This window comes from Neocloeon triangulifer, unplaced genomic scaffold, assembly GCF_031216515.1.
Source record: "Neocloeon triangulifer isolate White Clay Creek 2 clone unplaced genomic scaffold, ASM3121651v1 ptg000012l, whole genome shotgun sequence".
NCBI classification, from domain to species: Eukaryota; Metazoa; Arthropoda; class Insecta; order Ephemeroptera; family Baetidae; genus Neocloeon; species Neocloeon triangulifer.
The window spans coordinates 9,828,054-9,842,257 of NW_026775554.1; the positions used below are offsets into that span (position 1 = coordinate 9,828,054).

The 14,204-nt window shown below is 36.1% G+C and overlaps 3 protein-coding genes across 3 annotated transcripts; 2 read left to right on the forward strand and 1 right to left on the reverse strand.

Annotated features, from left to right (window-relative positions):
- Positions 1-3,893: 3,893 nt before the first annotated feature.
- LOC132196664 (IST1 homolog) lies at positions 3,894-6,294 on the forward strand. The gene is made up of 5 exons (XM_059619459.1): positions 3,894-4,277; positions 4,341-4,473; positions 4,530-4,853; positions 4,947-5,225; positions 5,285-6,294. Exons 1-5 carry the CDS (start codon positions 4,009-4,011, stop codon positions 5,459-5,461), a joined length of 1,182 nt encoding a protein of 393 aa, XP_059475442.1. The 5' UTR covers positions 3,894-4,008; the 3' UTR covers positions 5,462-6,294.
- Positions 6,295-9,920: 3,626 nt separating this feature from the next.
- Positions 9,921-11,182, forward strand: LOC132198151 (cuticle protein 7-like). The gene is made up of 3 exons (XM_059621980.1): positions 9,921-10,051; positions 10,328-10,408; positions 10,668-11,182. Exons 1-3 carry the CDS (start codon positions 10,001-10,003, stop codon positions 11,073-11,075), a joined length of 540 nt encoding a protein of 179 aa, XP_059477963.1. The 5' UTR covers positions 9,921-10,000; the 3' UTR covers positions 11,076-11,182.
- A 1,400-nt stretch (positions 11,183-12,582) lies between these two features.
- LOC132198148 (cuticle protein 7-like) lies at positions 12,583-13,515 on the reverse strand. The gene is made up of 3 exons (XM_059621978.1): positions 13,410-13,515; positions 13,268-13,351; positions 12,583-13,090 (listed from the first exon to the last, which is right to left on the reverse strand). Exons 1-3 carry the CDS (start codon positions 13,473-13,475, stop codon positions 12,692-12,694), a joined length of 549 nt encoding a protein of 182 aa, XP_059477961.1. The 5' UTR covers positions 13,476-13,515; the 3' UTR covers positions 12,583-12,691.
- Between the last annotated feature and the right edge of the window lie 689 nt (positions 13,516-14,204).

The window sequence follows — 14,204 nt, forward strand, 5'->3', positions numbered from 1 at the left end:
GAGGCGGTGCAAAACGTGGCCCCCGGTGACATAAACTCGCACACTCCACTCGCTTTCAACCTTAATAAAAAAATACACTGTTGTGCACATGACCTACGTGAAACAAGTTTTTATCCAGTCTGCTGAGCAAGGAAATAAAAAAGATATATACGCGAACAAATTAATTTAAATAATTAACCCGAATTTTTTTCTAATTAAATTAAAATTGTTAACTTTGAATTGTGAAAAATTTTAATTGATATTTAATAGTGGAGCAATAAATAATTGAATTTTTCAACGGAGATCCTCCAGTTGCATGATAAATCAACGGCCTGATGCAGCCAGTGAGAATCACGACCCATTGCTCAAGTTAATTTCGCTGCAAATTCATACCTTGGTGCTCACAATCAGAGTTTAATGCTGGTCAGGCAATAGCCGCTCTTGCCTAATCAAGTGCCAGCGAGAGTGATTTCAGATTTACGGTGTGCAACAGGTACCAAGGCATTTGAATTAAATTTTCGTTCCGGTCCACGATATTTTGCATTATTGCCATAAGAGCTCATTTATCACAATCGTTCTGAGCGCGGTGAGCGAGAAATTCACCACGAGGATCGTTTTTTGCTGCAATGGAGCGTGTCTTTTGCTCATTTGCAGAGATGAGCTCTAATTGTTTGCAGAAAAGAACAGACAGACACTGAAATAATTATTGCATTAAGTAAAAGGGAACATCACCTTAATCTTAATTTTATGTTTGTTTCTACAATAATAAAAGTCTATAAGTCCGAAAAAATTTTGAGCAATGGAATTTAAAATAAGCCATTTAATTAAATAGCGTCAAAAATACAGATTTTCAACGGCAATTTTTAGTACTTGTCTTTCATCAAACAACTTGATGAAATCTTAATGTCATGTGGAATTTTCATTAAATTTAGTAAAAAATTTAATATTAATTTTTATATTTCTGCATTATTTCGTGTTCTTCCTTCCTCAACGTTAAGATTTAATCAAACTGTTTTTGAATTATTTAAATGTCTTTGAATTCAATTGCTTCAAAAGACCAGTCCCTTCCTTTTATTTGAAGCCTCTCTGCCGTTAAATTGTTGTTTTGTCTTCCTCTATAAATATAAGACTTTTACTGCTTAGGAAATTTAAATTAAATAACATACATTTTCTCTCACCGGACAACAATTGTCTTGGGTAGCGGACGATGAACTGCACAAAATAGATGCGATTGCAAAATATCTTTGCTGGAAATGGTCGTTTGCGAAATGCATGCAGCACTTTGGCGTTGAGACAAATTATACCGGTTGATCATTGGTTTTTCTCGCACACTCAAGTAAGCCGCCCTTTTTAGGCCAGATAGTCGTCGGGTCAACTTTTTAACTCGCTCGTGAACTAACCCAGCAGACTCGCATAAAAAACTTTGATTATTTCAATGCAGCGCCAGTTTTTGTCGCAACTCTCTCATTATTTCACTTATTGTGATTCATATTATGCCGCGTAACACAACTAATGGTGTACGAGTTTTTTTCATGAGGCCACTCGACTCAATCTGAAAGTTCAAATTCAAACGAGTTCGTTCCGAGTGAGAATCGATGCTGTGGCATATTAATCTCAAGAGGCGACGATGAAAGTTCTCGCCGCCGTGCTAATGAGCAGAGCCGCCTCCCATATAATTATGAACGACTTTGACAGGAGAATTATGCGACACGCATTTTTGAGACGCTCTTGCAGGCAAACAACTTCCTCCCATGGTATAGGAAGAGAGAAGCTTTTAATTTCACGCGCTTTTGATTCAAGCAGGGAGCGCGTTTGAAATGTTATGCAAATTGATTCTTGTGACACTGAGAGTGAGTTTTATGGGTTTATGCAAGTGGGCAGCTCCATAAAACACATTAAAAGATTTCCCTTTATTCTTTAAAAATAATAATAATAAAACAAACAAAATTGCTTGGAGAATGAAATAACTGTAGGAGAAATTTTGTGATGAAACCACCTCATTGATGCCTGATAAGTGCAGCAAATAAGTTTTTCTCATTTGATGTATGTAGGATTAGCAATAAAAATCACATTATTTTTATGTGCTGCTCCAGGCTAAATGCAAGCAGTAATGAATTATATTTTGTGCCAACATCACAGTGTAAATCAGCACGCCTCGCGTTCATTCTGAGAAGTCTTGGAAAATGTTTTTCCTAGACGGTAAGTCCATTTTCTGTGGGAGTGCAAGTTGGTTACCACAAATATAATGCAATAATAATCTACTTTAAATTCAGTTTTTCACTACCGTGAATTCTCGTGCAATTTCAGTTATATTTTGACGTTAAATTATTTCATGTCAGATGTTGCGTTTACTGTCTCTGATTATAGAATAGATAATAATTAAATAAATGAAAAAATATTTAAAATTGCAAAATTTTGAAGACAAATCTTTTTTTGAGACCAGCTGGTGACTTGCTCTTTGGTTCATGCGAAGGTCACACACTTAATATGTGTTTTTTCATGGCCATTCTCCCACTTGACCAATAGAGATATAATTGTTAAATAATTACCTCTCATTTGCTAAAATCCTCCAATTTCATGACACAAAATGTAAGAAATGAAGCAAAAAATACGTAAAAGCAATGTTTAGAAATTTTATTTGAAGCGATAAAAAAATAAAAGACATTGTAAGTTTTAAGTTTACGTAGGAGAATCTTTTCAAAGTTTAAATTTTAAATCAATATAAGAAAGCTGAATTTTTAATAATTAGTTAATTACCATGCTGCCGTGTTATAGTGAATCGAGAATTGATTTTTAGGTTATAATATATTTTATAGAATTAAGAATATTTTCTATTACTATTTTGCAATGTAATTTTTAATCAAACGAGTTTAATCTGTACCAAGGTAGATCTAATTATAGAGCTACCAAAAAGTGATTCATCACGCACCTTTTAAAAAGTTTCAGTGACCTTCACATTGTTATCCAAAAGCTTCATAAAGTGCGTGATGAACTGATTCAACTGATGAGATGATCAATGTTATCTGCGCGCAATGCTTAAATGTAGGTCGCCATCAGCAAACAAATAAATAAATTCGGCACTGCAGCATCCCGTGCATGTTAAGCCGATTTGAAAGTTCATTGCATAAGATTAATTATACTCATTTGGCCATATAATTATATTAATTTTTAATACTGACAGATGAATCCAATTTACTTGACGCCAAGACCACTGAAGGCTTAATTATCACAACTTCATAATAATAATGTTTTATTTTATTTCAATCAAATTAATTTAGTTAAAATCTTCAAAACCATGTTAAATTACTAATAGAGACAGATTTTATTACCATGCTGAAGTAAAGCATGCTTAACCTTTGCTTCTCAGCACCACATTCATTTTAAATAGGTACTGAATTTTATGTAAATGTGATATATCAATAAATATTATTTGCAACTAAAAGTTTTCTTTTACTCTCCTGTGGTATTATTTTGTAAACTATTAATCTTTTTATAATTTTCATACAATCTTGTTCTTGTGAAGATTTAGAGTACAATTGTTTTTTAAATAATTTTTGTGCCTACAGTGATAGATAATATGTCTTTTGCCAAAAACTCAAAATATAATAGAATTTTAATATCTTGCAACAAACTCTATATATTATGGAGTTAAAAAATTGATTTTTTTTTTACAAATGAAACTAAACTAAATGGAAATTTCGAAATCTTCAGCAGCAAAACATTTTTGTCAATTAATAGCCAGTAAATAACGACAAATTATAATATTTTGCAATTAACTTTTAATAAAGCAATGAGTCAAGTCTTTTAAAAGGTGAAAAATAATCTTTCTATTGAAGTTATATGAGGTGAGACAGACTGAAAGTCGACTTTTCGCGCCCTCTACACGCAAAACAGGGCACTGTGATGACGTCACGTGATGATTCATGATTGATAAAGCAGGTTGTAAACAACGTCACTTGTCAAACTTGGAATTTGCACAGAAATTACTCTCTTTCGTCTGATCCAATCGACTTGGGTCGTTCGGACGAAATGTTTGCGAGTGGGCCTAATTATGTGAAGCTGAAGACGCACCTTCGGCTGGCCATCAACCGGCTCAAGCTGCTGGAAAAGAAGAAAACCGAGTTGGCGCAGAAGGCGCGCAAGGAAATCGCCGACTACATCGCGGCTGGAAAAGCCGAGAGGGCCAAAATCAGGGTCGAGCAGATCATCAGGGAGGACTACCTGGTCGAGGCGATGGAAATCGTCGAAATGTACTGCGACCTGCTGATTGCCAGATTCGGACTCATCCAGCAAATGAAGTCGGCAGCAAACCTGCTTTTTCCCCATTGATCGTTTTGCTTAATTTTTGCTTAAATTTTTAGAAATTTGGACGAAGGACTTGCTGAGGCCGTTTCTAGTCTCATATGGGTTGCACCACGTCTGCAGTCGGACGTTGCCGAGCTTAAAATCATCTCCGACCAACTCACGGCTAAATATGGGAAGCAGTACAATCAGGTTAATAAAAGTAAAAATTATCACAAAAAAGTTTTAAACCAAATATTTTTTTCTAGGCCTGTCGTGAAGAGGCTGTGGGAACGATTTCTGAAAAACTGAAGCACAAACTGAGCGTCCAGGCGCCTCCGAAGTTGCTCGTGGAAAAGTACATAATTGAAATCGCCAAAATTTACAACGTTCCCTACGAACCTGACCCACAAGTGATGATGAACGAGGATACCGCCGGCTTGGACGCGCTCCTCATTGACCTGAACAATGAGAAAAACAACCTCGGTGGCGGAGGCAGGGGTGGAGGCGGCGGCATGCCCGAGCCTCCAGGTTTCGTTGGATTTCCTCAACCGCCTGCTCTGCCTTCAGATTTGCAGCCTTTCAATTATCCGGTAAGGGAAAATTTAATCTATCTTCATTTATTTTATTTTGATGCATTGATAAAAGAATTATTTAAAATAACAGACTGGAATTTTTTATTTCAGTCACCAGGTGGACAGGCGTCCGCAGCAGGTCCTGCTGGTTTTGTTGCTCCTCCTGCTCTGCCAAATATTGGGCCGAATGCATCAAACTTCTCGTCAGTTGAGCCACATTTCAGCGCCAAAAGCAGCAATCTTTCGTACAACATTCCTCCGGACAACTCGAACGCCTCGGCCAGTGTACCCACTCCGAAAGCATCACCTAAGAAGGCCATGAACACCGACCCCCAGAACGACCCACCTCCACCTTACGGAAGCTTTCCCCCAGACGTGAACACAAACAAGGTAAAACCATTTTTCGATTGATGAGAACTGAAAATTGACGTGTATTTTACATTTTGCAGGGAGCAATACCAAAGCCGGCCCCTAGAGCAAAGATGCCGGACAATTTCGAGTTGCCTGAATTGCCTTCAGTACCAGCAGATGACTTTCCTGCACCTGGCTCTCAAAGCATAGACAATGATGAGATAGATTTTGATGATCTAACAAGGAGGTTCGAAGATTTGAAGAAGAAAACATAAACCTCCTTAGTCTTTATTTTTATTATTTCACAGTTAGAATTTGCAAAGATATATTTCTTAAATGCTTCTCTTCTTTATCAATGGCAGTAGTATTTGAATACATTTAAAATTCGCAAAAATAAATAATAAATTGAAATATCTGATTTCTTTTTTTAGCTTTAAATGTTGTATTTTAATAATTTTGCTTCTGCTCATTCTAGTAATTTAGATAAAACCATCAATGCCAGCAGCAAAAAATAATTTTTCTTAAATTGCTTGTTTCCTCAGTGCCTTTTCTCAATAATAAAATTCATTGAAATAAATCATAGGCTACAGGCAAAAACTTTCTTAATTTCAGAACACCTTAATTATCATTTCAAAAAGTTCAATAAAGGCAAGCTTGAAAAGTTGCACTTTTCAATGGTGTTAGGCTTTTAGTATTTTAACTGAAAAATATGAATAATTCCCAACGTATTCCATCCAAAAATTCCTTTAAAATAGTGTGAAACGGATATTCATCAATAACAAAAGTCGCAAGACGTTCTCACGCTTGTCTGAAACGCACCATTTCGCAACCCACTCTTGGGTGCACAAATTCTTGGCAAAAGTAAGAGTGCACCCATGTCGGCCGCCAGGTACCAGGAAACGCGCATTTTACAAGTTTCACGCACATTGGGATGGAATAATTTTTTTTGCCCGGTGAGTTTGATTTTGTTGCGCTCATTCATATTTTGGCAATATTGCAGCCAAATAAGTATGCATATTAATTATTATTTATGCATTGCAAATAAAACATGAATAAACTGCTATATACCGATATAATACCATTGAAAGTCTCACGCTGAACAATGAACAATAAAGTTTGATCGCTCCTGTCCATAACTTTTGGTTTTTTTTATCCATAAATTATATTTTAACAAAGTACGAATCATATGGAATTTTTATTTAAATTTTCAGTTTCTTCAATTTTCTTTGGTTGAAATAAAAAATAATATAATTAATGTAAGTGGCTAAACTCTTGAGCTTCCTCGTGTGACCCAACTGGAACAATACACCCAATTATGCGGTGAATCTGTTGCAAAAAATTCACATGACATAATCTCCTATGGGGTTTCTTGGTGTTTGATGAGCCGACTCTGATATGCACAATTTTCTTCTACTCATCGCAAAATGAGAAAGCTTATTAGGAGCCACAGGTGGCATGTTATCGCGCCTGTGTTGGAAGACTTCATTAGGGCAGGCAATCACATTGATGTATTCATATATTGCACGGTAAAATATACACATAATTTAAATTTTAATAATAAAAAAAATTTTAAGTAACCTGAAATAGAAATTTCATACAATTTATTAATTTGAACATAATATACAGATAAGAATGAAAAAATAATAATTCCCGCAGTATTTTTTTTACAAAATTTTATTACAGCAATTAAGATATGATTTTGGATATATTGTTCAGTGTCATGAATAAATCCAGAAAAATTCAATATTCCAATAATTATTACTAGCTATTATAGTGATAATTTATTATAATTGATTGCTAAATTGTTTGGAATTAATTGGATCAATATTTGCTACCAATTTGAACAAAGAACACTGCATTGTGCAATTGAACAGCAGCAGCAGCACAATTCCGGACAGGCATCATGCGGACTCTACAGCAACACGAACTGCCTGTCCACAAAGCAGAGAGCAACAAATAACAAACACGTTATGCAACACGTAATGCACTCGGTGCGCTCGTAGAAAGCACGCGTTCTTTTGAGAGCTTTTAAATTTAACAATGGATTCAAGAAGCAAAAAATGCGCTTTGGAAGGTGTGGACAGCGCAAAAAGCATTTAATAGACAGGCCCCATTTCGATAACACGATTTTGATGTAAAAAGCCTTAGTGAAGGAAATCGCATATATCTTTGATTTCAAGCAACCTGCTCTTAAATGATTGTACGTGCATGACTCTCTCAACTATACCGGTGAGAATTATTGGACCAAATAAATAGCTGCTTTTTAATCTCGAAGCTGGTATGTTTAAAATTTTAAAGTTAATTAAGTCTACAGATTTTTACCATAAAAAAGATTTTCATTTATCATAAAATCAATTGGAGTTAAAGCAGCAAATATTTTATAAATTAAATATAGAATTTGCAAGTTAAAAATAAAAAGCCAAAAATTTGTTATTCCTAGAGCTCAATTAATAATGGTTCGCTATGAAATAGCTTTACTAATACCCTCTATTGTTGACCCCTTATCTGATTATATAGTTATAAAATAACTCAAATTAGAGCAAATAACCACCATTCAAACGGGAAACAAAAGAATTTGAGCGGCAAGCCGGGCAAGCGGCATAGGTTTCAAAGAATAAACCGGAATAAACTATATTTAAAAGTTCTGAAAGTTTAAGAGGAAGAAAAATCTTTTTGTGTTGTTTCCTATTAGTAATTTAATAAACTAATGGTCCATAACCGACCGCAGGGTCAAATCTGGTCACTTCTTTGCGTGTAGCCTAATTGCAACCGCAAAAGGTAATTTTCAATATTGTTCATTTTTCAAGAATGTTATAAAATATTTAGACCAACCTTAATTCAAAACAGTGTCCTCATATGTATTTTTTTTTGACAGGCATAAAATAAGCATGAAAATTTTACCCAATTATACGGTGCAGCCAAAATTATACTCAATTTTGTTGTTGTCAAATTCAAGTTTAGTGCTTGTAATCAATCATTTGTCCAAACGGTCGCGAAATAAGGTCCACGCTCTGTCAGTCCTTGAATGAGATTAACAAGATTCATTCAGTTTTATCACAAAATTAATGCTGTCACTCATTGTCAGCGACAACTCATTCTTTTGTGCCGAGCTGCACTTTAAGAGCAGCAAATCGAGTTTCACTCTCTGCGGTCCGCGGTGCATTAAAATCCCAAGGTCGTGATTCTGCGCTCGACTTTTTTTCGGCCATCGTTTGGTAAGAACGCATTCTCGGCGATAATAATTATTGCAGACGAAGGCGGCCAAGTGGTTCATTTTACTTTTTGCCGCCTCGTGTGTAGCGGTGCACAAAGAGAGTTATGCAAAAGGCGCGTGCGGGAGAAAAATTTTCATTTTTACAAGTCGCGCGCCGCGACCAACAACTTTTGCAACACACATTCATATATGTGCTTCTCTTTATTCTCATTATCGAGAGTGGAAGTATAGTGCATTTTTAATTTACATGCAGATCGAACAAGTGTAACGCTCCACTAACTGCATTCATTTATGGACATACTTTTTTGACATGCTTGCTGTGGGCAATTACAGAGCTCTGTTTGCCACTGCGGATGTATGCAATTTTAATTATAATAAGCTTGAATGACCACTTCAGCTATGTCTACATACCAGACCTTTAAATTTCCAGTTGAGAGAATAAATGACATAAACACGACTCTAGATTTTAAAACGTTGTTTTTCAGTTTATTAAACACAGATAGAGAACAAAAGATAATTTATTTAACTTGTTAGCTTTTTTTTAATTAGGGATATTATAAAATTGCGATATATAGCCCTGACAAATTTATCTCGGCCAAATTTTGGGTAGACCGCACACTGGAATAATTTTAAGCTCAAATTACTCATTTGAAACCTACCCAACATATAAAAAATAATTTAATTTTATAATCCTTAAAAATTAATATACAAAACTTGGTTCATTTTCAGATATTGTGGTTAAAGGAAAAACCGAATCTTAAAAAAAGACCCTGACCAAACAGAAGCTTGCCCTTTAATAGTGAAAATCTGAGATAAGTTCCATGTATTTTGTTTACTTTATTATAGTTCATAGCTTTGGAGTTATCAGACGTAAATTTATAGCAATTAAATTTAAAGTTAAAAAAGTTATTAGTTAGTTCTTTTCTTCAAGACAAAATCGAGAAGTGAATTTTTTTAAATTTATTCTTAGCTATTGAGAGATTTTAATTCTCTTGTTGATCTTTAAAACAAATATTTAGTAAAAATGTTAACTTTGAGTTATAAAAATGTAATCATCACATTTATGAATGGTACATTCGTGCTTTTGTAAAAATTTATAAAAGCTCAATTGAGACTATAGTCAACCACAAAGCGGAAGTGAGGTGATCAATAGCAACATTTAATGATCGACATAATCAACCTAAACGAAACAATCTGGCCTGCAAAGCGGCCCATTGTGTGCAGACAGAGCGCTCACGAAGCAGAAAAAATGATAAAGAAGTTACGTCTGCGTCAGGCAGCACAGCAGCGTCGCAGAAAAAAGGTCTCGTTCGGATTTCACCTGCTTCTTTTTCCCAACATTTTGGGAAACAATATAATATGTCCGTTTCCGCCGACCGAGCAGAATAATGACCGAGTGGAGGGGCTTTTAATTGATCGGCGAGTGCGTCGATTTTTCTGTATCAAATCACTTGGCCACGCTTGACATAGCGTGGAGTGTTGGCTAAAAGCAGCGCGCGCCGCCCACACCCACTTCTTTTGCGAAGTATTGCCAATAATAAATGTGTGCGAGTATATCGCTTCGGCAAAAGTATAAAAGACAAAGTCCGCAGGGCAAATCATGCACTTCCCCAGTTGCAAGCAAACAAGAAGAATCATGTTCTCCGCTCAGGTTGGTGCACCCTTTGGATTATTACAGCTCAGCTAGTGTCCGTGATTTTATCTGATTTTGAAGAAACCAGCGAATTTCAAATTTAGCATCACAAGTTACGATAATTTGTGATAAATTTCTAAAGTAAAATTTGTTTTCATTCCAAATTTTATTCATTTTTACTTTTTTAATACATTTAGGTTGCATTAAGTTATTTTAAACTTTATTTATATTAACTTATATTTTTATATTTGAGACTAATTCATACTTAAAATATTTAATTTAAACTTTTTCCAGATCATTGCCGCTTTGTGCGCCTTCGTTGCCGCCGCCTCCGTCGCTGAGGCTGGATATCTTGGCCATGCCGTGGATTATCACGTAAGTAATTTCAACTAAAACAAATTCACTGCTTGTGCTAATTCTAATTGTAAGAAGTGAAATTTTTAAGCAGTCGCAGTCAATAATACATTAAGTTTTTGTTTTATAAACTTCAATTTTCAGACTGTGAATGCATTAAATTTTAAAAATGTGTTTTAAATTATAAAATAGCAAAAAGCTCAAACATTGAAAATAATTAGTTAACATTAGGTTTTGATTCCTCACAATTAAAAAATATATTTTCTTTGAACAAAACCAGCATGTCCCCAACTACTCTTTCGAGTACGGAGTTGCTGACCCCCACACCGGCGACAAGAAGAGCCAATCTGAAACCCGTCACGGCGATGTTGTCAAGGGACACTACAGCCTGGTGGAGCCCGATGGCACCACCCGCACCGTCCACTACACCGCTGACCCTCACAACGGATTCAACGCCCAGGTGACTAAGTCCGGACACGCCGTCCACGCCGCCCCCGTCCACCATGGAGCTTACCACGGCGCCGCCTCCTATGCCGCCCCCGCCTACTACGGCGCTGCTTCTTACGCCGCCCCCGCTTACTACGGACACGCTGCCCCTCTGGTGTCCCACGCCTATGGCTCTCCCCTGACCTTCGCCTCTTCCCTGGGCTACGGACAGGGATACGCCAAGATCAGCCGCGCTCACTAATGCAGCTTTGCTAGGAAAACGACGCCGCGACGACTGTGATCTCTGTTTAGAGCTTCTGTTACCTCTATGTTGCTTTTTATTTGTATAAACTTTGAAAATAAAAGCGACCAGCAAGCTTTTGAAATGAAAAAATTTAATTTTTAACTTAGCCAAACCTTTGACAAAATAATTGCTAGGATGTTAGGAAAAATTGGAAGAAAATATTTCAAAATAAACCAGAGACTCTTAATTTTCATATTAGAAAGTAACCTCTCACGTTCAAATATTTATTATGATACAGTTTGAGTTTTGAAAATTTATAAATAACACATTACTTGATTTTATTTTGCCTTTGTGAACTAGAATATGATTAATTTTAAAGGAGATAACTAATAGAAAACAGATAAAGTAATATCTTGAAATTTTTGTGATTATTATTTTCATATTACATTATGAAGGTGCGTTGCTCAAGCAGGGAAGTGCTTGTTGTGGTAGTGAAACACGCTTCCGAACAGAATTATGTAATGCACGGTTGATGCGGTGATCAAAGAAAAGTGGAATGTGCATTTCAGAGTTTTTTTTAACAATCACACAGTACCAACAACCAGTCCTCTTATTTTGATCTCAAGATCGGAAGCTTGGGTTTGTGAAACCATGTGTGAAATTACGCACTAAGCAAATAGAATGTTACATCAAGAAAGTTTTATTTTAATATGGAAGTTAATTATTTATGCTAATTGTAAGTGAACTTTGGTTACAAATAAAATAATATGTGCAAAAAAATTAAACAAAACTGCTTCATGCATATTATTATGAAAATATTTGGTCAATATTTTGGCATTTAAAAATTTCAGAAGAAACCAAATTTTTGTACAAAAGTAGTTGAATAAACGGGTAAAGACTGCTTTTAAAATTCTTTTTATTTCCAAGGTTTTATTTGTTTTTTATTTTTTGAGAAACCAAAAAAGATAAATTTTTGGGTCATTGAAAATCAATTTGTAAATTAAAAGTAAAAATTTTGGTATGAATTCTATTCTTTAAAGCCAAGTTTTCTCATACAGTTTCCGAATAACCAATACATATGTGTATTTAATTTTTTTCCTTTCCTAAGAGACATCACAAATTGTAATTGTAAATGAAATATTATTTTCACTAAAAAAGTAAATAAATAACCACAAAAAATTCATTTAATTAAATATCTGCATTTATTTAATTTTGGAAAAAAAAATTTAGAGATGTAACCAAGTTAGCGAAACCTGTATATATTGATTTTTTCCAAAATATTTTCTGTGAATTACTGCTTAGAGTGCTTAATATATTCCAGCTCTAGCTTATAAATGAAAATTGTTCCTAATATTTTTTTTCTCATTTAAATTTCTAAAATGTTCAAAATTTAAATTTTTAAATCTTCAACCTGTTTATAGCATTATTTTGTAAGACTTGAGAATATGTTAAAATTACACAAAATCAGGAGATGTAACCGTGAATTCATGGATTGGTAAACCTTAACAATAAAAATAAGTGTTGGTTCCATTTCAATGAATTTTATTATTTACAAGCGCGATGACAATGATGAAGGGTGAGATTTTACAAGCATGGCTGGAGATCCATCAACACAAAAGTGGCGATGCAAAAAATTAGTATCCACGGCTGATCTTGGCGTATCCGTGTCCGTAGCCCAGAGGGTTGGCGAAAGCCAGAGGAGCGCCATGGGGGTGGGCGACCACGGGGGCGGCGTGAGCGGCGTAGGCAAGAGGAGCCACGGCGGGGGCGGCGTGGTAAGCGGGGGCAGCGTGGTAGGCAGGGGCGGCGTGATGGACGGGGGCAGCATGGACGGCGTGTCCGGACTTGGTCACCTGGGCGTTGAAACCGTTGTGGGGGTCGGCGGTGTAGTGGACGGTGCGGGTGGTGCCATCGGGCTCCACCAGACTGTAGTGGCCCTTGACGACGTCACCCTCACGGGTCTCGGCCTGGCTCTTCTTGTCGCCGGTGTGCGCGTCAGCAACGCCGTACTCGAAGCTGTACTTGGGAACATGCTGAAAGAAATTTAAAATTATTAGTTTTAACTTCAATTTCAACTATGAAACAAAATTGAAATTATTAAAGAAATAAAATAAGTAAATCTGACAAAATCAATTTTTTTAATTGGAGAAATTCTATGACCTTTATGAATAATATGTTAAAATAATTAATTTTTTATATATGAAACTTACGAAGTAATCCTGAGGTGCGTGTCCAATAAGTCCAGCCTCAGCAACGGCGGCAACGGCCACGAAGGCGCAAAGGGCAACGGCGAACTGAATAATAGTTATTTATGATAAAATACCAAATTTTTTTTTAATCTTTTGCTCTTACCTTGGAAACCATGTTTATGTTTGTATGAGCAGTGCGATTGATTGACTGATATCGACTGGGTGCCATTCGCCACTTTTATACTCGACGGCGAACGCGAGAATATTTTCCTTTGCGCGAGATGCAGGTAGGTGGGGCGGGCAACACCTTCCTGATCGGAACTGGACCCGTTACGTCTGTCGAGCGAGCAGCGAGGTGCACCAAGACATACGCGATATATATTACCATAATAAATAATTATATGCATTATGCTTGCATGCACTCAGGTATATTATGCACAGGAGACCAGGAAACAATTTCTCTGCGTTGTTTTCACACTGTTTGAATTTCAGATGCATTGTGTGTCCGACCGGCGGAATTATCATCCAGTGAGCAAGGAGCCTTTTAAAACTGTTGACCGTCTAGACCGGTCTAGGTGAAATTTTTCAAAGATTTCTCCGTGCGGATGCTGCTAATCGTTGATTGACTGCCAAGCAAAAAATGTTTTCTCATTTTACATTGAATTTTTAATTGAATTTGTTTAATCACGATCAGCTGTTTTCACTTTAATTGACTCAAAAATGAATGTTTCCATATTAACTGGATATGGTTTTATATCAACTACATTAATCAATGGCGACTTCCTATGCTCACAAGTTAGGAAATACCTGTGCACCATGGTTACTATTAATTTTATGAAGCAATTCATTTTCATTAGTGCATGTCTTCCGTTTGAAATTAATATCCACGACGGCGGCGATGCGTGTAATGTCAATATTTTCAGATTACTCCACAGATCAACTCGTTCCGTGAAACATG